Source organism: Amblyraja radiata, unplaced genomic scaffold (assembly GCF_010909765.2).
Source record: "Amblyraja radiata isolate CabotCenter1 unplaced genomic scaffold, sAmbRad1.1.pri scaffold_517_ctg1, whole genome shotgun sequence".
NCBI lineage: Eukaryota > Metazoa > Chordata > Chondrichthyes > Rajiformes > Rajidae > Amblyraja > Amblyraja radiata.
The window spans coordinates 46,732-70,712 of NW_022630586.1; the positions used below are offsets into that span (position 1 = coordinate 46,732).

At 50.9% G+C, this 23,981-nt stretch overlaps 1 protein-coding gene across 1 annotated transcript in view; it reads left to right on the forward strand.

Moving 5' to 3' along the window:
* Positions 1-1,952, forward strand: part of LOC116970088 (TOX high mobility group box family member 4-like) — a 6,275-nt gene extending 4,323 nt beyond the window's left edge. The window contains exon 4 of the mRNA XM_033016818.1: positions 1,876-1,952. Coding sequence (XP_032872709.1) covers positions 1,876-1,952 — 77 coding nt within the window. The remainder of the gene's footprint in view (positions 1-1,875) is intronic.
* The last annotated feature ends 22,029 nt before the right edge of the window (positions 1,953-23,981 follow it).

Sequence of the window (23,981 nt, forward strand, 5' to 3'; positions counted from 1 at the left end):
CCTTCTGTGGCAGAGAGTTCCAGAGATTCACCACTCTCTGTGTGAAAAATGCTTTTCTCATCTCGGTCCCAAAGGATTTCCCCTTTATCCTTAAACTGTGCCCCTTGACCTGGACTTCCCCAACATCGGGAACAATCTTCCTGCATCTAGCCTGTCCAACCCCTTAACAATTTTGTAAGTTTCTATAAGATCCCCCCTCAATCTCCTAAATTCTAGCGAGTACAAGCCGAGTCTATCCAGTCTTTCTTCATATGAAAGTCCTGACATCCCAGGAATCAGTCTGGTGAACCTTCTCTGTACTCCCTCTATGGCAAGAATGTCTTTCCTTAGATTTGGAGATCGAAACTGTACGCAATACTCCAGGTGTGGTCTCACCAAGACCCTGTACAACTGCAGTAGAACCTCCCTGCTCCTATACTCAAATCCATTTGCTATGAATGCTAACATACAATTCGCTTTCTTCACTGCCTGCTGCCATTTAAGACTGAGGTGAGAAAAAACGTTTTCACCCAGAGAGTTGTGAATTTATGGAATTCCCTGCCACAGAGGGCAGTGGAGGCCAAATCACTGGATGGATCTAAGAGAGAGTTAAATAGAGCTCTACGGGCTAGTGGAGTCAAGGGATATGGGGAGAAGGCAGGCACGGGTTATTACATAGGTACATAGAAAATAGGTGCAGGAGTAGGCCATTCGGCCCTTCGAGCCTACACTGCCATTCAATATGATCATGGCTGATCATCCAACTCAGTATCCCGTACCTGCCTTCTCTCCATACCCCCTGATCCCTTTAGCCATAAGGGCCACATCTAACTCCCTCTTAAATCTAGCCAATGAACTGGCCTCAACTACCCTCTGTGGCAGAGAGTTCCAGATATCCACCACTCTCTGTGTGAAAAATGATTTTCTCATCTCGGTCTTAAAGGATTTCCCCCTTATCCTTAAGCTGTGACCCCTTGTCCTGGACTTCCCCAACATCGGGAACAATCTTCCTGCATCTAGCCTGTCCAACCCCTTAAGAATTTTGTAAGTTTCTATAAGATCTCCCCTCAATTTCCTAAATTCTAGCGAGTATAAGCCGAGTCTATCCAGTCTTTCTTCATATGAAAGTCCTGACATCCCAGGAATCAGTCTGGTGAACCTTCTCTGCACTCCCTCCATGGCAATAATGTCCCTCCTCAGATTTGGAGACCAAAACTGTACGCAATACTCCAGGCGTGGTCTCACCAAGACCCTGTACAACTGCAGTAGAACCTCCCTGTTCCTATACTGAAATCCTTTTGCTCTGAAAGCTAACATACCATTCGCTTTCTTCACTGCCTGCTGCACCTGCATGCCTACTTTCAATGACTGGTGTACCATGACACCCAGGTCTCGTTGCATCTCCCCTTTTCCTAATTGATAGGGGACGATCAGCCATGATCGCAATGAATGGCGGTGCTGGCTCGAAGTGCTGAATGGCCTACTCCTGCACCTATTTTCTATGTTTCTATGTCACTCAGCGGGTCGGGCAGAGTCTGTGGAGAGAAGGAATGCGAGACGTTTCGGTTCGAGGCCATCAGTCTGATGGGAGGTACAGAGATAAGGAAGTGTAAGGAGTGAAAAAAGGACAAATGGGAATGGTTCAATGAAAATGAAGAATAGATCATTGTTGGATAGATCAATGGGAGGCCACCATCGACTCCACAGTTAAAAAAGCCCAACAGAGGATGTACTTCTTGCGGCAGCTGAGAAAACACAATCTGCCGCAAGCAATGATGGTCCAGTTTTATACTGCCATTGTAGAGCCTGTCCTCACCTTCTCCATCATGTCTGTGTATCCGCTGCTGCTCCCGCAGCCCCCGTGCGTTCTTGAAACGCTTGTTGCAGTGTGAGCAGCCCCTCGCGGACGTGGGCCCGCTGGTGCTGCCGCGGTCAAGCTGTCAAACGCCTCATCGCAGTATGGACAGTCGTAGGGCTGGCCACTGGTGTGCACATGCTGGTGAGACAGGGCATGGGAGGTCATGGCAATGCGCTCTCCACAGACCGTGCTGGTGACGGGACGCTTACCAGCGTGCACCCGCTGGTGGGACAGCAGATAGGTGGAGTGGGTGAAGCCCTTGCCGTACTGGGCGCAGGTGAAGGGGCGCTCGCCGGTGTGGGTGCGCTGGTGGTACAGCAGGTAGTTGGAGCGGGTGAACCTTTGCCGCACTGGACGCAGGTGTTGGGCCGCTCGCCAGTGTGGATGCGCTGGTGGTACAGCAGGTAGTTGGAGCGGGTGAAGCCCTTGCCGTACTGGGCGCAGGTGAAGGGGCGCTCGCCGGTGTGGGTGCGCTGGTGGTACAGCAGGTAGTTGGAGCGGGTGAACCTTTGCCGCACTGGACGCAGGTGTTGGGCCGCTCGCCAGTGTGGATGCGCTGGTGCTCCAGCAGCTTGGAGGAGCGGGTGTAGCCCTTGCCGCACTGGACGCAGGTATAGGGCCGCTTGCCAGTGTGGGTGCGCTGGTGCTCCAGCAGGCGGTAGTGGTGGGTGTAGCCCTTGCCGCACTGGGTGCAGGTGTAGGGGCGCTCGCCGGTGTGGGTGCGCTGGTGGTACAGCAGGTAGTTGGAGCGGGTGAAGCCCTTGCCGTACTGGGCGCAGGTGAAGGGGCGCTCGCCGGTGTGGGTGCGCTGGTGGTACAGCAGGTAGTTGGAGCGGGTGAACCTTTGCCGCACTGGACGCAGGTGTTGGGCCGCTCGCCAGTGTGGATGCGCTGGTGCTCCAGCAGCTTGGAGGAGCGGGTGTAGCCCTTGCCGCACTGGACGCAGGTATAGGGCCGCTTGCCAGTGTGGGTGCGCTGGTGCTCCAGCAGGCAGTAGTGGTGGGTGTAGCCCTTGCCGCACTGGGTGCAGGTGTAGGGGCGTTCGCCAGTGTGGGTGCACTGGTGCTCCAGCAGACGGTTGGGGCGGATGAAACCCTTGCCGCACTGGGTGCAGGTGTAGGGGCGATCGCCAGTGTGCATGTGATGGTGCACCAGCAGCCTGGTGGAGTTGGTGAAGCCCTTGCTGCACTGGTCGTAGGTGTTGGGGCGATCGCCAGTGTGGGTGCGCTGGTGCACCAGCAGCTTGCTGGAGCTGGTGAAGCCCTTGCTGCACTGGACGCAGGTGTAGGGGTGATCGCCACTGTGGATGCGCTGGTGCTCTAGCAGCTTGGTGGAGCTGGTGAAGCCCTTGCTGCACTGGACGCAGGTGTAGGGGCGATTGCCACTGTGGATGCGCTGGTGCACCAACAGGTTGCTGGAGCGGGTGAAGCCCTTGCTGCACTGGACGCAGGTGTAGGGGCGATTGCCACTGTGGATGCGCTGGTGCACCAACAGGTTGCTGGAGCGGGTGAAGCCCTTGCCGCACTGGTCGCAGGTGTAGGGCCGCTCCCCAGAGTGCAGGCGCCTGTGCACCTTCAGGCGTGTGGATGACTTGAAGTCTTTGCCACAGTCAGAGCAGGTGAAGGGCCGCTCACTGCTGTGCACCCGCCGGTGCTTCCGTAGCCCATACAACCGGGTAAAACTCTTGCCGCAGGTGGAGCAGCCAAAGGGCCTCTCGCCGGAGTGCACGAGGCTGTGCCGCAGCAGGTGGTCGTAGCGGGTGAAGTTCTTGCCGCATTCTGAGCAGTCGAAGGGGCGTTCTCCCGTGTGCACCCGTCGGTGGATCTCCAGCTGGCTCGGGCACTGCCAGGCCATGCCACACTCATAACGCTTCTCCTTGTTGTGCCCCGTCATGTGGTCCGCCACCAAAGCTCAGCCCCTCGAAACTCAGCCCGCACACCGAGCAGATGGGGGTGAGGGGGGGGGGCTCCCCGGCACCCTGGCCGCTCAAGTTCCCGTCTCTCCGTCCACAGCAACGGCTCCTAAACCCTGCAGGAGGGGAACATAGAGGGTCAAAAAGCTGGCATTACTGACGTGTAAACATTACTAGTACCAGGATTTGAGACCCAAGGATTAGAGACCCAGTCTACTCAACCTCTCCCTGTAGCTCACACCCTCTAGTCCAGTGCTTCTTAAACTGGTGAATGATTCATCCAAGGACGAATGAAATTATTTGGGGGTGAATGAAATTGAAGGGGTGAATGAAGGGTGAATTACTTAATTTATTCAGATATTTATATATTTGTTCTGTACTTACAAAAAGGCAGTGGTAATTAAGCTCTTATCGGATTAATGCAAGCGGAGCTGGAAATTTGATGCTTTTTTCTCTCTGCCCAATTGTATAATTTCAGTCGCCGATATTTCCCATATTTACTGTATTTTTAGGACGTTCAAAAAGTGAATTAAATAAACACTTAAGAAATGAGTTAATTTATGTTTTTGCTCATGTGACAAAATAAATTATATATAAAATTATACACAAGGGAGAGGGAATTGAAGGCAATATCTCCAAGTTTGCGGATGACACTAAGCCGGGGGGCAGTGTTAGCTGTGAGGAGGATGCTAGGAGACTGCAAGGTGACTTGGATAGGCTGGGTGAGTGGGCAAATGTTTGGCAGATGCAGTATAATGTGGATAAATGTGAGGTTATCCATTTTGGTGGCAAAAACAGGAAAGCAGACTATTATCTAAATGGTGGCCGACTAGGAAAAGGGGAGATGCAGCGAGACCTGGGTGTCATGGTACACCAGTCATTGAAAGTGGGCATGCAGGTGCAGCAGGCAGTGAAGAAAGCGAATGGTATGTTAGCTTTCATAGCAAAAGGATTTGAGTATAGGAGCAAGGAGGTTCTACTGCAGTTGTACAGGGTCTTGGTGAGACCACACCTGTAGTATTGTGTACAGTTTTGGTCTCCAAATCTGAGGAAGTACATTATTGCCATAGAGGGAGTGCAGAGAAGGTTCACCAGACTGATTCCTGGGATGTCAGGACTGTCTTATGAAGAAAGACTGGATAGACTTGGTTTATACTCTCTAGAATTTAGGAGATTGAGAGGGGATCTTATAGAAACTTACAAAATTCTTAAGGGGTTGGACAGGCTAGATGCAGGAAGATTGCTCCCGATGTTGGGGATGTCCAGGACAAGGGGTCACAGCTTAAGGATAAGGGGGAAATCCTTTAAAACCGAGATGAGAAGAACTTTTTCACACAGAGTGGTGAATCTCTGGAACTCCCTGCCACAGAGGGTAGTCGAGGCCAGTTCATTGGCTATATTTAAGAGGGAGTTAGATGTGGCCCTTGTGGCTAAGGGGATCAGGGGGTATGGAGAGAAGGCAGGTACGGGATACTGAGTTGGATGATCAGCCATGATCATATTGAATGGTGGTGCAGGCTCGAAGGGCCGAATGGCCTACTCCTGCACCTAATTTCTATGTTTCCTTCACCCTCCCCTCCCCCCTTCACCCCCACCCCCCCTTCACCCTCCCCCCCCTTCACCCTCACCCCCTTCACCCTACCCCCCTTCCCCCTCACCCCCTCCCCTTCACCCTCACCCCCCCCTCCCCTTCACCCTTCACCCCTCCCCCCCCTGTGACGCGGCCCCGGTTCTCCGTGAGGGGGGGGCACCGACCTGGGGCCGTCGAGCATCCGCGAACCGCGCGAGAACAACCAACCGTCAGCCCGCCTTGCGCCGTGACGTCAGCCCGCCCCGCCCGCCTTGCGCCGTGACGTCACCGTCAATCGGAGGAAGTTGCTTCAGGATGAAGTTGCAAGATGGCGGTTGTTTTAAACGTTGAAGGTGAAGACAAAATGCTGCAGTAACTCAGCGGGACAGACAGACAGACGGACAGACGGACAGACAGACGGACAGACAGACGGACAGGCAGACAGAGAGACGGGCAGCAGCTCTGGACAGAAGGAATTGGGCGACTTCAGGTCGAGGCCCTTCTTCAGACTGAAGGTAGACAAACAAATGCTGGAGAAACATTGTCATAAGGTGATAAAGTGATAGTGTAACAGGCCCTTCGGCCCAACAGTAAAGTAAAGTCTCCTTTATTGGCATTAAGGTTAGGGGTTAACCCTAACCCTAACCCTAATGCATTCAAACTTGTTAGTTTGAACAAAATTAAATGCCTTGTAGTCATAACAGAGAATAAAATAACAGAATACACAATGAACACAGTTTAACATCCACCACAGTGAGTCCACCAGGCACCTCCTCACTGTGATAGACAATAGATGCAGGAGGAGGCCATTCGGCCCTTCGAGCCAGCACCGCCATTCATTGTGTTCATGGTTGATCGTCCCCTATCAATAATCCGTGCCTGCCTTCTCCCCATATCCCTTGACTCTTAAAGCTTTAAGAGAGCTCTATCTAACTATCTCTCGGGGCAGGCCGGAGGTACGTCACGGGGCAGGGCGGGGGTACGTCACGGGGCAGGGCGGGGGTACGTCATGGGGCAGGGTGGGGGTAAGTCAGCACAGGGCGGGGGTACGTCACGGGGGCGGGGATACGACACGGTATAGTGTGGGGGTACGTCAGCGCAGGGCAGCAGTACGTCACAGAGCAGGGCGGCGGTACGTCACAGGGCAGGGCGGGGGTACGTCACGGGGCAGGGCGGGGGTATATCAAGGGGCAGGGTGGGGGTACGTCACGGGGCAGGGCGGGGGTACATCAAGGGGCAGGGTGGGGGTACGTCATGGGGCAGGGCGGGGGTACATCACGGGGCAAGCCGTGGGTACGTCATGGGGCAGGGCGGGGGTACGTCACGGGGCAGGGCGGGGGTACATCAAAGGGGCAGGGTGGCGGGGGTACATCAGATGCAAGGGCGGGGGGTTCTCACGGGCAGGGCGGGGGTACTTCACAGAGCAGGGCGGGGGTACGTCAGTGCAGGGCGGGGGTACGTCATGGGGCGGGGGGGGGGTACGTCACGGGGCAGGACGGGCGGCTCGCCGCGGTGCCGGATGCTCAGTGCGCCTCCCCCTTCTCCCTCATCCCCCTCCTCTCCTCCACCCCCTCCTCTCCCCTCCCCCCCCCTCAGCCTCATGCCCCCTTCAAGCATTAGTAATGTTCACGCATTAGTAATGTCCTGTTTGCCAGCTTGTTGACCCTCTGTGTTCCCCTACTGCAGGGTTTAGGAGCCTTTGCTGTGGACGGAGAGACGGGGACCGTGAGCGGCCATTGAGGGCGGCCAGAGTGCCAGTGAGCCCCCCCCCCCATCTGCGGCGTGCAGGGCTGAGCTTCAATGTAGGACACATGACGGGGCGACAACAAGGAGAAGCGTTATGAGTGCGACATGTGTGGCAAGGCCTGGCAGAATCCCGAGCAAGCTGGAAGCCCACCAGCGGGTGCACACGGGAGAACGCCCCCTTCGACTGCTCGGAGTGCGGCAAGAGCTTCTCCAGCTACGGCCACCTGCTGCGGCACAACCGCGTGCACTCGGGCGAGAGGCCCTTCGGCTGCTCCACCTGCGGCAAGAGCTTTGCCGACTCGTCAAAGCTACAGCAGCACTGGCGGGTGCACAGCAGTGAGCGGCCCTTCATCTGCTCCGACTGCGGCAAAGGCTTCAAGTCGTCCACGGCCCTGAAGGTGCACAGGCGCCTGCACACCGGGGAGCGGCCCTACACCTGCAGCGACTGCGGCAAGGGCTACACCCGACGCAACCGCCTGCTGGAGCACCAGCGCACCCACACCGGCGAGCGCCCCTTCACCTGCGTTCAGTGCGGCAAGGGCTTCACCCGCTCCACCGGGCTGCGGGAGCACCAGCGCACCCACACTGGCGATCGCCCCTTCACCTGCGCTCAATGCGAAGGGCTTCACCCGCTCCGACCGCCTGCTGGAGCACCTGCACATCCACACCGACGAGCGACCCTACACATGCGCCCAGTGCAGCAAGGGCTTCACCCGCTCCTCCAAGCTGCTGTCCCACCAGCGGGTGCACGCCGGCGACCGTCCCTTCCCCAGCCCGGTGTGTGGAGAGCGCTTTGCCACGGCCTCCCATGCCATGTCTCACCAGCGCATGCACACCAGTGGTCAGCCCTACGACTGTCCATACTGCGATGAGGCGTTTGGCAGCTCGCGGGGGTTGCGGCAGCACTGGCGGACCCACGTCGGCGAGGGCCTGCTCCCACTGCAGCAAGCGTTTCAAGAACGCACGGGGGCTGCGGGAGCACCAGCGGATACACAGACCATGATGGAGAAGGTGAGGACAGAGTCTACAATAGCAGTGTAAAACGACCATCATTGCCTGTGGAAGATTGTGTTTTATCAGCTGCCGCTAGAAGTACATCCTCTGTTCAGGCATGATATTCTTCCCATTTCAATCGGAATCCAGATTTGTTTTCCTATTTTTCAATTTTTTGTGCCCTTGCCGCAATTATTTGGCGGCCAATCACTGACCAGCCGCTGTCTCTAGGGGGTTGCATCCAATCACCGACCAGCTTCCCTTAAAATTCCCGTCCAATCAATAAATCGGTCTCCCGTCCAATCAGCCGCTGTCTCCAAGGACGTTTTGTCCAATCACAATGTGCCCGTCACTCGGCGGCCAATCAGACGCAATCTCCAAGTGGCGTTGTGGCCAATCACCAATCAGTTTCCCTTACTGAAGCAGAAGATGGCTGCAGCCAAATTCACTTTTTTTCTGTGCTGTTTGCACACAGAGGATCTAAGGGGGTAGAGGAACTGAAAGAAATTTTCATTAGGCGCGAAATAGTATTGGGTAGGCTAATGGGACTGAAGGATGATAAATCTCCTGGACCTGATGGTCTGCATCCCAGGGTCCTCAGGGAGATGGCTCTAGAAATAGTGGATGCATTGGTGATCATTTTCCAGGATCAGTTCCTGTGGATTGGAGGATAGCTAATGTTATCCCACTTTTCAAGAAAGGAGCGAGAGAGAAAACAGGGAATTACAGACCAGTTAGTCTGACTTCGGTGGTGGGAAAGATGCTGGAGTCAATTATTAAAGAGGTAATAATGGGGCATTTGGATAGCAGTAAAGGGATTAGTTCAAGTCAACATGGATTTATGAAAGGGAAATCATGCTTGACTAATCTTCTGGAATCTTTTGAGGATGTGACAAGTAAAATGGATGAAGTGCCAGTGGATGTAGTGTATCTAGACATTCATAAAGCCTTTGATAAGGTCCCGCACAGGAGACTGGTGACTAAAATGAGAGCACATGGTATTGGGGGTAGGGTGTTGACATGGATAGAAAATTAGTTGGCAGACCGGAAGCAAAGAGTAGGAGTGAACGGGTCCTTTTCAGAATGGCAGACAGTGGCGAGTGGAGTGCAGCAAGGCTCGGTGTTGGGGCCACAACTGTTTACCATATAAATGATTTGGAAGAGGGAATTAGGAGCAACATTAGCAAGTTTGCGGATGACACAAAGCTGGGTGGCAGTGTGAGCTGTGAAGAGGATGTTAGGAGGTTGCAGGGTGATCTGGACAGGTTGAGTGAGAGGGGAGATGCGTGGCAGATGCAGTATAATATAGATAAATGTGAGGTTATCCACTTTGGCGGCAAAAACAAGGGGGCAGATTATTATCTCAATGGGGTTAGGTTAGGTAAGGGGGAGGTGCAGCGAGACCTGGGCATCCTTGTACACCGGTCACTGAAAGTTGGCTTACAGGTACAGCAGGCAGTGAAGGAAGCTAATGGAACAAGAGGATTTCATAGATGACTTGATGAGAGTGGTGAATCTCTGGAACTCTCTGCCACAGAGGGTAGTTGAGGCCAGTTCATTGGCTATATTTAAGAGGGAGTTAGATGTGGCCCTTGTGGCTAAAGGGATCAGGGGGTATGGAGAGAAGGCAGGTACGGGAAACTGAGTTGGATGATCAGCCATGATCATATTGAATGGCGGTGCAGGCTTGAAGGGCCGAATGGCCTACTCCTGCACCTATTTTCTATGTATCTATGTATTGTGTACAGTTTTGGTCTCCTAATTTGAGAAAGGACATCCTTGTGATTGAGGCAGTGTAGCGTAGGTTCACGAGATTGATCCCTGGGATGGTGGGACTGTCATATGAGGAAAGATTGGAAAGACTAGGCTTGTATTCACTGGAGTTTAGAAGGATGAGGGGGATTATTATAGAAACATATAAAATTACTAGACAAAGTGGGACCCGTTGGGTCCCAGCATCACACGGGAGGGCTGGTCACCAACGCAATACGCTAGTATGGGTTTTGCGGGCCGAAGGGCTAGTATAGACATTGTGGGCTGAATGGATTCTTGGGCTGGCAGCCAACTGTTGCAACGCTTTTAAAAGCCAAGCCAAGGCAAACAATTTGGCTGCAGCCACCCGACAACCAAAATTCATTTTGTGAACACAAACTTTAAAAAAAAGGCTAGGCAAACAATTGGGCAGCAGCCACCTGACCACCAAAATTCATTTTGTGAACCCAAACTTTTTAATAAGGCGAGGCAAACAATTGGGCAGCAGCCACTTTACAGCCGTATCGAGAGGACTCACCGTGGAGTAGACATGTGTGTTCAGTGTTATTCGCAGCTCAGAGAGCCGTGACCCTCTCACTTACTGGGTCTGGCACAGACTGAGTGAGGGACTACACTCCGGGTTTTGTTGTCCCTCCCCCCTGCCGCCTGCGGGGGCAGCAAAGAGAATGGCCCCGGAAGGCAGAGGGGGGCTCTGAGCGTGGTGGCCAAAAATGACGGCCGTAGGTGGCGGCGTTCTCTCGGAAATCGCAGCACAGTGGGCCAAAAGCGGAAAAGATCAGACAGTAATATAGATAGACAGAAGATAGATAAAAGGACTGGCCAAGCTAGATGCAGGAAAAATGTTCCCAATGTTGGGCGAGTCCAGAACCAGAGGCCACAGTCTTAGAATAAAGGGGAGGTAATTTAAGACTGAGGTGAGAAAAAACATTTTGTGGCAGTGGAGGCCAAGTCACTGGATGGATTTAAGAGAGAGTTAGATAGAGCTCTAGGGGCTAGTGGAGTCAAGGGATATGGGGAGAAGGCAGGCACGGGTTGTTGATAGGGGACGATCAGCCATGATCACATTGAATGGCGGTGCTGGCTCGAAGGGCCGAATGGCCTCCTCCTGCACCTATTTTCTATGTTTCTATGCTGGGCAAAGAGACATTTTTTGTAAAGATTTTTTCAGCTGTATGAAGTCATTTATTTCATGAAATATTTATCTTTTAGGGGTTATTTTACGGAATGAATAAATACGTTTTTTGGCCAAGTATTCACATACAAAGAATTTGCCTTGGTGCTCCGCCCGCAAGTGACAACATGACATACAGTGACATACAGTGACATACCCCCACCCCCCAGGTCGATGCGTTCACCCCCACCCCCCCACTAATGCCTCCCCCATCTGATAAAGCGCCAATTAATAATAAAGCATTATTAATTAAACATGTGAACAGTGTTAAACGATGCCGGAAATCCCCCTTGCATTGGGGGTGACGTCACGGCGCCGGTCGTGCGTGTGGCAGATGTGGGCGGCTGGCTGGCGGGCGGGCGGGCGGCTCAACCCGGTGCCTGAATGCTCAGTGCCCCAGGTTGGTTCGCCCCCTCCTTTTCCCACTTGCTTCCTCACCCCCCCTGCCCCCTCCTCTCCCCCTTCACTCCACCCTCCTCCCCCACCCTCCTCCTTCCCTCCCGCACACTACCCCATCCTCCACACCCCTTCAAGCACTAGTAATGTCCTGCTAATGCCAGCTTCTTAACCCTCTGCGTTCCCCTCTTGCAGGGTTTAGGAGCCGTTGCTGTGGACGGAGACGGGGACGTGAGCGACCATTGAGGGTGCCAGGGGTGCCACATGACGGGGCACAGCAAGGAGAAGCGTTATGAGTGCGACATGTGTGGCAAGGCTTCCTAGAGACCCACTGGCGGGAGCACACGGGAGAACGCCCCTTTGATGCGGAAAGAACTTCACCCGCTACGACCACCTGCTGCGGCACAGTCGCGTGCACTCTGGCGAGAGGCCCTTCGGCTGCTCTGACTGCGGCAAGAACTTCAAGTCGTCGCAGGAACTGAAGGTGCACAGGCGCCTGCACGCCGGGTAGCGGCCCTACACCAGCAGCGACTGTGGCAAGGGCTTCAACCTTTCCAGCAGCCTGCTGGAGCACACCAGTGAGCCCCCCAGCAGGCTCGGAGAGGGGATGGTGGTGTGCGCCACCTTAAAGGAATGTTACAAAATTTTGAGATTTTAAAAATCAAGTCTGCAATTTATCCCATCAGATAAAGCATAAAAAGAAGTTTAATTTGACACCTAATTCACTTTCATATCTTCAGTATTAAAAAGGTTATGGCTATTTTCATACTATGAAATTAGCATCTTGTTCCCTATTGCTTTTCCATTGACTTAACTCAAAAGCTGTGATTGAGGACAGTTAACAGCCCATAACATTCTTAAAAATTTAAGAGAACTGAATGAAATTTTCAGTTATTATAGATTGAAGCATTCTGAAACAAATATTAAACAATCTTACTTGGATGACCTGAAATTAAAGCATATAATTAGTTAGTTACCTAATAGTAGCTAATTACAAAATTCAATTATTAGATCTAAACATCTATCCATTTCTTAAGAAAAGGTTAACATTTTTAAATAGCCTAAGTGTCCAAATAACATTCACACAAGAATTCACAATATAACATGATTTTTAAATCTCTGTCATGAATTTACAGGCCAAATGGAAGTAATTTAATGTTTAATTCACGTAAATTAATGGCCATTTTAATCATCTTGCGAGTGGGGTTTTGTGGAATGTGATCGATTGGAACATTGTGGATTTGAACCCCATATCGGCAGGAAAACACTGCCGGTTCGTATGGGGCCAAAATCAAATTTTCGCCAATGAAATTTGGATTAAAGTCATCCTAAGAAGCAAGTTTATATGTAAAATACACGACTTACCCCGTATTTTGTCCCCTACGTGAGATCCGTCCCGTTGTCGGCGTTGAGGGCGTTAGAAGTAGATTTTTTATTTTACTCCAGCAATTAATTTGTCCCGCGATATTTCTTTTAAACTTCTGAGAACTACAGTCGGAACGATTTTTCTGCATCAGCTAGCAGCCCGAGAAAATATATCTCGGATAGGCAGGAGAAACGGCATTTTAATCCCGCCCCCCCCCGCATGGCCCCAAAGTCGCGCACACTGCCAGTGGCAGAACTGCAGCGCCGCTGAAGGTATGTATTGTAACATACCTACTGAAAGATGAGGTAGAATAATGTCAACATGCCCTTGTATTGTGTTTGACTTGTATTAACCATCTGTTGTTGATTAATATTAACATAAGTGAAAAGTATGTTATGACTAATGAAATAATTCGTACCCATGTAGTAGATAGTATTTTTTCGTGCAGCTGAATCTAACAAAAAACAAAAGTTGTTTACTGCACAGTAGAAACATAGAAAATAGGTGCAGGAGTAGGCCATTCGGCCCTTCGAGCCTGCACCGCCATTCAATATGAGCATGGCTGATCATCCAACTCAGTATCCTGTACCTGCCTTATCTCCATACCCCCTGATCCCTTTAGCCACAAGGGCCACATCTAACTCCCTCTTAAATATAGCCAATGAACTGGCCTCATCTACATTCTGTGGCAGAGAATTCCAGAGATTCACCACTCTCTGTGTGAAAAATGTTTTTCTCATCCTAAAAGATTTCCCCATATATCCTTAAACTGTGACCCCTTGTACTGGACTTCCCCAACATCGGAAACAATCTTCCTGCATCCATTCCTGCTTCCTGTCCAACCCCTTAAGAATTTTGTAAGTTTCTATAAGATCCCCCCTCAATCTTCTAAATTCTAGCGAGTACAAGCCGAGTCTATCCAGTCTTTCTTCATATGAAAGTACTGACATCCCAGGAATCAGTCTGGTGAACCTTCTCTGTACTCCCTCTATGGCAAGAATGTCTTTCCTCAGATTAGGAGAACAAAACTGTACGCAATACTCCAACCCTGTACAACTGCAGTAGAACCTCCCTGCTCCTACACTCAAATCCTTTTGCTATGAATGCTAACATACCATTCGCTTTCTTCACTGCCTGCTGCACCTGCATGCCTACTTTCAATGACTGGTGTACCATGACACCCAGGTCTCGTTGCATCTCCCCTTTTCCTAATCGGCCACCATTCAGATAAGAGTCTACCTTCCTGTTTTTGCCACCAAAGTGGATAACCTCACATTTATCCACATTATACTGCATCTGCCATGCATTTGCCCACTCACCCAGCCTATCCAAGTCACCTTGCAGCCTCTTAGCATCCTCCTCACAGCTAACAACACTGCCCCCCAGCTTTGTGTCATCCGCAAACTTGGAGATGTTGCATTCAATTCCCTCGTCCAAATCATTAATATATATTGTAAATAGCTTGGGTCCCAGCACTGAGCCTTGCGGTACCCCACTAGTCACTGCCTGCCATTCTGAAAAGGACCCGTTTACTCCTACTCTTTGCTTCCTATCTGCCAGCCAGTTCTCTATCCACATCAATGAGGATTCAAGCCTTTTTCATCGGTTGTTGCGACAATAATCGACCAGACCACTGGGCTACCAAAAACGTACGTTTTATTGAGCAAGAGTCTTTATATCAGTTCACCCGGCCGCAGACCAGGTAACCCTGCAAAGAGTCGCTACTCCTCTTCTTCAGGCATTACCTTATTTACCTTTTAAGCAAAGCTTTCTTTCCCCTTTCTTACCCAATTACATTTCTTCCACGTATTCCTTTACATCAGTCATCCATTAGCATGATGCCATCGGTCCTCTTCAAATATGTTTAAAGTTGGTTATCAGCAAAATTGCTTAAAGTTAGTTTTCAGCAAAAACCGATGATCACCTCCAATTAGGGAGTTGTTTCTTTTTCATTCTTTGATAAATATCAGTTCTCTGGTTAGTCATTCTGCACGTCTGCAAGTTGTGCAAGGGTAGCAGTTCTTCTTTTTGTGTTAGTAGGCTTTTTGCACATGCAAGCTCAAATCTTAAGGTTAGACATTTAATAGAATTAGTGGCATTGGCTGTCTCAATCTTTCCATAGCAGGATTTAACACAACTCCTCATCAATACTGAACCCCCAGTACCGTGTGTTTTAAGTTTATACTAATCTCTTATGTGGGATCTTGTCGAAAGCCTTCTGAAAGTCCAGATATAACACATCCACTGGTTCTCCCTTATCCACTCTACTAGTTACATCCTCGAAAAATTCTATAAGATTCGTCAGACATGATTTACCTTTCATAAATCCATGCTGACTTTTTCCAATGATTTCACCACTTTCCAAATGTGCTGCTATCCCATCTTTAATAACTGACTCTAGCAGTTTCCCCACTACCGATGTTAGACTAACTGGTCTGCAATTCCCCGTTTTCTCTCTCCCTCCCTTTTTAAAAAGTGGGGTTACATTAGCTACCCTCCAATCCTCAGGAACTACTCCAGAATCTAAAGAGTTTGGTAAAATTATCACTAATGCATCCACTATTTCTGGAGCTACTTCCTTAAGTACTCTGGGATGCAGCCTATCTGGCCCTGGGGATTTATCGGTCTTTAATCCATTCAATTTACCTAACACCACTTCCCGGCTATCCTGGATTTCACTCAGTTCCTCCATCTCATTTGACCCCCGGTACCCTGCTATTTCCGGCAGATTATTTATGTATTCCTTAGTGAAGACAGAACCAAAGTAGTTATTCAATTGGTCTGCATGTCCTTGTTCCCTATGATCAATTCACCTGTTTCTGACTGCAAGGGACCTACATCATCATCTACATCCTCCCCCTTGGTCAGATACTCCGCCACTTCAACCTGGACTTCCACTGTTACGCTGATGACACCCAGATCTACCTCAGCACCAAACCCCCCCACAACCCCCCCCCTCTCCCATATCAACTCCTGTTTGTCAGCTATAAAAACCTGGATGCAACATAATTTCCTCAAACTCAACAGCGATAAGACAGAATTCCTCCTCATAGGCTCCAAAGCCACACTCAGCAAAATCAATAACCCCACTCTCACCATCGATGGCACCACTGTCTCCGCATCTCCCCAGGCCCGCAACCTTGGCGTGATCTTTGATTCCACCTTCTCCCTTGAGCCTCACATCCGCCATGTCATTATAACCTCCTTCTTTCATCTCCGCAACATCGCCAAACTCAGACCCTCTCTCACACCTCCCGCTGCTGAAAGACTCATCCATGCCTTCATCTCCTCCCGACTGGACTACTGCAACTCACTTCTCCTTGGCATCAGCTCCACCTACATCAACCGACTCCAACTGGTCCAGAACGCAGCCGCCCGACTCATTACCCACACCAAATCCTGGCATCACATCACTCCAGTCCTCAAACAACTTCACTGGCTTCCCATCTCCCACCGGATCAATTACAAAATCCTGATCCTCACCTACAAAGCCCTCCACCATCTGGACCCCCCCATATCTCACTGACCTCCTCTCCCCCTACCAACCCTCACGGTCCCTCAGATCCACATCAGCCTGTCTGCTCTCCATCCACAAGTCCAACCTCCGCAGTTTTGGGGACAGAGCCTTCTCCAGGGCAGCTCCCAGGCTCTGGAACTCCCTCCCCCAACTGATCCGGAATTCTGTGTCCCTCACCATCTTCCAGTCCCGCCTCAAGACCCATCTCTTCACCTCTGCCTATCCTTAGCCCCTCCCTTTTCATCTGTGCATTAATTGCCTCATATTGTGTTTTGTATTGAATTCTGTCTTTACTTTGTGTACTAGTCATGTCTCTACTATTTATTTCATTCCCCTTACATGTTTTTCCTCTACCAGCTAAATTTTTGTAAGGTGTCCTTGAGACTCTTGAAAGGCGCCCATAAATAAAATTTATTATTATTATTATTATTACATTTGTTTTAACTAATCTTTTTCTCTTCACATATCTATAAAAAAATTTGCAGTCAGTTTTTATGTTCCCTGCCAGTTTTCTTTCATAATCTATTATCCCTTTCCTAATTAAGCCCTATGTCCTCCTCTGCTGGACTCTGAATTTCTTCCAGTCCTCTGGTAGGCTGCTTTTTCGGGCTAATTTGTATGCTTCATCTTTTGTTTTGATACTATTCCTGATTTCCCTTGTTATCCACGGATGCACTACCTTCCCTGATTTATTCTTTTGCCAAACTGGGCTGAACAATTGTTGTAGTTCATCCATGCAATCTTTAAATGCCTTCTATTGCATATCCACCGTCAACCCTTTAAGAATCAATTGCCAGTCTATCTTGGCCAATTCACGTCTCATACCCTCAAAGTTACCTTTCTTTAAGTTCAGGACCCTTGTTTCTGAATTAACAATGTCACTCTCCATCCTAATGAAGAACTCAACCATATTATGGTCACTCTTGCCCAAGGGGCCACGCACAACAAGACTGCTAACTAACCCTTCCTCATTACTCAATACCCAGTCTAGAATAGCCTGCTCTCTCGTTGGTTCCTCTACATGTTGGTTTAGAAAATTATCCCGCATACATTCCAAGAAATCAGCATCCTCAACACCCCTGCCAATTTGATTCACCCAATCTATATTTAGATTGAAGTCACACATTATAACTGTTTTACCTTTGTTGCACGCATTTCTAATTTCCTATTTGATGCCATCCCCAACTCCACTACTACTGTTAGGTGGCCTGTACACAACTCCCACTAGCGATTTCTGCCCCTTAGTGTTTTGCAGCTCTACCCATATCGATTCCACATCCTCCAAGCTTATGTCCTTCCTTTCTATTGCGTTAATCTCCTCTCTAACCAGCAACGCTACCCCACCTCCTTTTCCTTTCTGTCTATCCATCCTGAATATTGAATATCCCTGGATGTTCAGCTCCCAGCCTTGGTCACCCTGGAGCCATGTCTCCGTGATCCCAACTATATCATAGTCATTAATATCTATCTGCACATTCAACTCATCCACCTTATTACGAATGTTCGTTGCATTGAGACACAAAGCCTTCAGGCTTGTTTTTACAACACTCTTACCCCTTATACAATTATGTTGAAAAGTGGCTGCCACTTTTACTTTTCACCTTGCTATCTATCGCTTCTACCTTCATTTTACACCCCTCTGTCTCTCTGCTCACACATTTAAGAAACCCTTTCCCTTTAACTCCATCCTTAACTATCCCATTTGACACCCCCCTTATTCAGTTTAAAACCACCCGTGTAGCAGTGGCAAACCTGCCTGCCAGAATGCTGGTCCCCCAACTGTTAAGATGCAATCCGTCCCTTTTGTACAGTTCGGTCTGAACGACATTTCGTTGCCTTGCAGTCATACATATAATAAAATAACAAAACACAAAATAAACACAAATTTAACATCCACCACAGTGAGTTCACCAGGCACCTCCTCACTGTGATGGAAGGCAAAAGTCTTAAGTCTTTGTCTCTTCCCTCCTTGTTCTCCCTCTGCGCTGAGGCGATCCAGGCCTCCGATGTTGTGACCCCACCGGGTGATGGTAAGCAAGCCCCGCGGCTCAACCGCGCTCCGCGAACGGGCCGGTTCAAACACTGCAGCCCGGGGCGGTCGAAGTTGCCGCTCTCCAGTCCAGCGGACGAAGCTGTTGCCGCGGGAGCTCCAGAAAAACAGGTCAATAAACTGTGACCTGCGAGCTCCCGACAATGTCGTCCACTGGGCCCGCGGCCGAACCTCCGAAGTCGGGCCGCCGCAACACTTCCACAACCCCGAAGTCGGCCAGCCTCGCGTTGGTAAGTCCTGGCTGGCTCTGTCTCCGGAGCCTCGAGGTCAGTCCCAGTTGGAGGCCGCCAGCTCAGCCACTAGGCCTCAGCGCAGACGGAGACGGGGCATACACCAAGAAAAGTCGCACCCCCCCGAAGAGACTAAAACAAGTTTCTCCCCCCCCCCCCCCCCCCCACACACACAGACACACATACACAACCTAATAACTCAAATTAACTAGCTAAAACAGGACCAGAAAACAACAAAGAAAGAAAGAACAGACGGACTGCAGGCGAGCCGCAGCTGCTAAGGCAGCGCCGCCACTTCCGGATAGCAAGGATGTCCTTCCTCAAATTAGGGTCCAAAACTGCACACAATACTCCAGGTGTGGTCTCACTTGGGTCCTGTACAACTGCAGAAGGACATCTTTGCTCCAAGACTTAACTCCTATTGTTATAAAGGCAAGCATGCAATTCACTTTCTTCACTGCCTGCTGTACCTGCATGTTTACTTTCAGTGACTGATGAACATGGACCCCCAGATCCCGTTGTACTTCCCTTTTTCCCAACTTGACACCATTCAGATAGAAATCTGCCTTCCTGTTTTGCTACCAAAGTGGATAACCTCACATTTATCCACATTAAACTGCAACTGCCATGCATCTGCCCACTCACCCAACCTGTCCAAGTCACCCTGCATTCTCATAGCATCCTCCTCACAGTTCACACTGCCACCCAGCTTTGTGTCATCTGCAAATTTACTAATATTGCTTTGAATCCCTTCATCTATATCATTGATGTATATTGTAAATAGCTGCGGTCCCAGCACCGAGCCTTGCGGTACCCCACCAGTTACTGCGTGCCATTCTGAAAGGGACCCGTTAATCCCTACTCTTTGTTTCCTGTCTGCCAACCAATTCTCTATCCATGTCAGCACTCTACCCCCAATACCATGTGCTCTAATTTCTCCTACATGGGACCTTATCAAATACTTTCTGAAAGTCCAGGTACACTACATCCACTGGCTCTCCCTTGTCCATTTTCCTCAAGAAATTCCAGAAGATTAGTCAAGCATAATTTCTCCATCGTAAATCCATGCTGACTCGGACCGATCCTCTTACTGCTATCCAAATGTGCCACTATTTCATCTTTTATAAATGACTCCAGCAAATTCCCCCCCCACCGATGTCAGGCTAACTGGTCTATAATTCCCTGTTTACTCTCTCCCGCCTTTCTTAAAAAGTGGGATAACATTAACTACCCTCCAACCCATAGGACCTGATCTTGAATCTATAGAACATTGTAAAATGATTACCAATGCGTCCACGATTTCTAGAGTCACTTTCTTAACAACCCTAGGATGCAGATCATCAGGCCTGATTCATCAGCCTTCAGTTCCATCTCTGTTTCCTGCCTAATGTGGATTTCCTTCAGTTCCTCTGTCACCCCAGATCCTCTGGCCACGAGTATAACAGGAAGATTGTTTGTGTCCTCCTTAGTGAAGACGGATCCAAAGTACTTGTTCAACTCATCTGCCATTTCCTTGTGGAAGTGGCGGCGCTGGGAACGGCTGCGGCTCGCCTGCAGTCCGTTTGTCTTTACTTTTTTGTGTTGTTCTTTTTCGTTTTGTGTAGTTACGTTTTTGGTTTTTAAGTTGTGTTTATGTGGGGGGTGGGGGTGGGGGGTTGAAACGGGGCTTGCTGTCTCTCCCTTCGGGGGAATACGACTTTTTATCGTATCCCCCTTCTCTGCCTCCGTCTGCGCTGTGGCCTAATGGCGGAGCTGGCGACCTCGGGACTCCGGAGGCAGCCAGTCAGGACTTGCCCTGGGCTCGCTCCCGTGAGGGCGGCCCAGCTCGGGGCTGGAACTGCGCTCTCGTGAGGACGGCCTGGCGAGAGGCTGAGACTCTCCCGTGAGGGGCTGTGGCACTCCCGTCGGAGCGGCCCAGCCCGAGGGTGGAACGGCACTCCCGTCGGAGTGGCCCAGCCCGAGGGAGGAACGGCACTCCCGTCGGAGTGGCCCAGCCCGAGGGAGGAACGGCACTCCCGTCGGAGTGGCCCAGCCCGAGGGAGGAACGGCACTCCCGTCGGAGTGGCCCAGCCCGAGGGAGGAACGGCACTCCCGTCGGAGTGGCCCAGCCCGAGGGAGGAACGGCACTCATGTGAGGGCGATCCGGCTCGGGCCTGGAACGGTGCTCCGGTGGCTGGGACGGCGTTCTGGCGGCGGTGACCTGAGTCCGGGGTTGAGCCGCGGGCCAGCGGCTGTGTACGCTGGACTGGAGGGCGGCAGCTTCGACCACCCCGAGCGGCGGTGTTTGAGCCGGCCCGTTGCGGGGTTCGGTGAACCGCGGGACTGTTTGTTACATCGCCCGGTGGGGTATCGCCTCAGCGCAGAGGGAGAAGAGGAGGGAAGAGACTGCAGCCCTAAGATTTTTGCCTCCACCACAGTGAGGTGCTTGGAGGACTCACTGTGGTGGTGTTAATTTGTGTTTATTGTTGTTACTATTGTACGATTGTATGTATGACTGCAGGCACGAAATTTCGTTCAGACCGTAAGGTCTGAATGACAATAAAGGCATTCAATTCAATTCAATTCAATAATAAATTCACCTTTTTCGGTCTTCAAGGGTCCAACCTTGGTCTTACCTTCACACTTACCTTCGTACCTCATCTTTTCTCCCCGTATTGCCTTTTTAGTTATCTTCTGTTGTTCTTTAAACATTACCCAATGCTCTTGCTTCCCGCTCATCTTTGCTTTGTTGTACTTCATCTCTTTTATTTTTATACTGTCCCTGACGTCCCTTGTCAGCCACTGTTGCCCCTTGCTCTCCTTGGAATCTTTCTTCCTCTTTGAATCAACTGATCCTGCACCTTCTGTATAAATTCCCAGAAATATCTGCCATCGTTTTTCCACTGTCACCCCTGCTAGGGTATCTTTCCAGTCAATTTTGGCCAGCTCCTCCCTCATTGCTCCATATTCCCCTTTATTCAACTGTAACACTGACACCTCCGATTTTCCCTTCTCTCTCTCCAATTGTAGATTAAACTTGACCAGGTTCCTAATGGCTCCTTAACCTCAAATTCCTTTATCAATTCTGGTTCATTACATAACATTAAACTAGAATTACCTTCTCCCTGGTAGTCTCCAATACAAGCTGCTCTAAGAATCCTTCTCAGAGGCACTCTACAAAGTTTATTTCTTGGGGTCCAGTACCAACCTGATTTCCCCAATCTACCTGCATGTTGAAATCTCCCATAACAAACGTAGCATTAGCTTTACTATGATCAACGAGAAAGAACGCAAAAAAAGCTCTGCCCAGGTATCTAGGCAAGACCCAAGCACGGACATCTATCTATCCATCTATCTATATAATATTAAAACTCTGTGGCTGGCTGGCTGGCTGTGTGTGTGTGTGTGTTTCTGCCTGACTTGTGGGTGCCAGTCTTTGATTCGTTGCTACGCCAACACCAGACCCAGAAAAGCAGAGATCTTTTCCATTTCGGTAGAGATTTCACTTTTCATTCCAAGTATCCACTCCTCATTAAATTTCGTCGTGTTTATGTACACATTTTAAGTAAAATCCTTCTACCCCCCCCCCCCCCCCCCCCCCACTCACTAATTTTGTCGTCTCCTGCTGGCCAGCGACCATAACGGCTGCTGGCGCCCGCCTCTCGCCTCAAAGACGCCATTTAAAAACAGCCGCCCTGCTTAGTGCTGGAATCTTATGTTCGGGGACGGCTTGAGTTGGAGGACCACGTCTCCCGTGGGGGCTACGGGTAGGGAACGGCTGCGTTGGGGGAGCAGACCCAACGGGTCTGCACTTGGTCTAGTATACTTTTAAAACTCTGTGTGTGTGTGCGTCTGTGTAATTTTGCCTGTGAAACGTATCTCCTCGAAAACCAGAAGCAAAAACGGGGAGATTTTTACATATTTCGGTAGGGATTTACCTTATGAGTTCAGAAATCCACTCCTCTATAAATTATTTCCTCATTTTGAATAAAATTGCTCACAAAACTCACTTAAAAAAAAAATCGCCACTTGCCAGCTGCTGACGTCACAATGCCCACATGCCCACCAATCGAGGCCCACCTGTCTACTGCCCCACCGCTGTGGACTAAAGCATTGTTTATTTCCTTTTTTCATAGCATTGAATTTTATAGTTTCTCTGTGTCTGTGTCCCTCTCCGTGTCCCTCCCTCCAGCCTCCCGCAGCTGGATTCCCACGCCCGCCCGCCCACTCCAACCCACCCCCCCATTCTGCAGATTGGGAGGTCCATGGAGGCCACAGCTTGGTCTCGTGAGGCTTTGTCCCACCCTCACCTCCCTTCCAGCTTCCTTCCCCGACTACAGTCTGAAGGGTCCCGACCCAAAACTTCACCTATCCATGTACTTGCATTAAACATTATACCCAATATTATGTATCTGTACACTGTGGACGGCTTGATTGTAATCATGTATAGTCTTTCTGCTGACTGAACGCCATAAAAACTAGAGGGTGGCGGGCATGTGGAACGAGCTGCCAGAGGAGGTGTAGGGAGGCAGATACAATCACAATCTTTGAAAGGTGTTTGGACAGGTTCATAAATCACAGCCAGGGCCGGATTTACCTATAAACTAGACAAGCTTAAGCTTAGGGCCTCGAGGTCTAGGGGGGGCCTCCGGCCAAGGCAGGACACCCACTGTTCAACTCTGGGCGCCCCCCCCCCCTCTCTCCAGCTCCCCCCGCTATCCGTGTCCGGGCCGCCGGGCTCCGCTCACTCCTCATCCGCCAGCACGGCAGGCCGCCTTGCACATGTGCATTGCTGCGGCCTGCACATGCGCACAACCACGGCCCGCACATCATCGGCCGCCCTGCACACTGCAACGGCAACTGGTCGGCGCTGGGCACTTTCTCCCTCACTGTGAATTGTGGGAGATTTGGCCGCCATGGCTGTCCGGTCGCTGCCTCGCCGCCAGCGCTGAAAACCAACGCGGAGGGGGGCTCCCAAGTGGAACAGCTTCATCTAAAACCGGCCCTGGTCACAGCCCTCCCGGCTGCTACTGGACCCGCTGCACGGCTCGACGCTGGCTCCCGTGGCCACCCTGCGGAAGGTGAAGGCGAGTCGCTGCTCTTCTGCTGCTGGTCCCCGCTGCTCCAAGCGTCGGGACTGTGCCTCTCAGCTTTCTCAGCCTTCTCCCCTCTCGGCCGTCTCCCGCGGCCGGGCTTTCTCTGCTTCACTCCCCCGACTGGGCTGACACTGCTCCCGACCGGGCTGCAGTGCTTGAGTGCTGTGTCCCGCTTTTTTCGCGCGGACCCACTCTCCGCTCGGGGCCGGACTTCCTTTCACGTACGGGCTTTCCCCGCTCTCGGCCGTCCCCTGCGACCGGGCTTTCACGGCTCTTGGCTTCTCTCGCGGGCCTGTCCGCTTTTCTGCTCACGGTCGGGCTGACTCTGATCCCGACCGGGCCTTC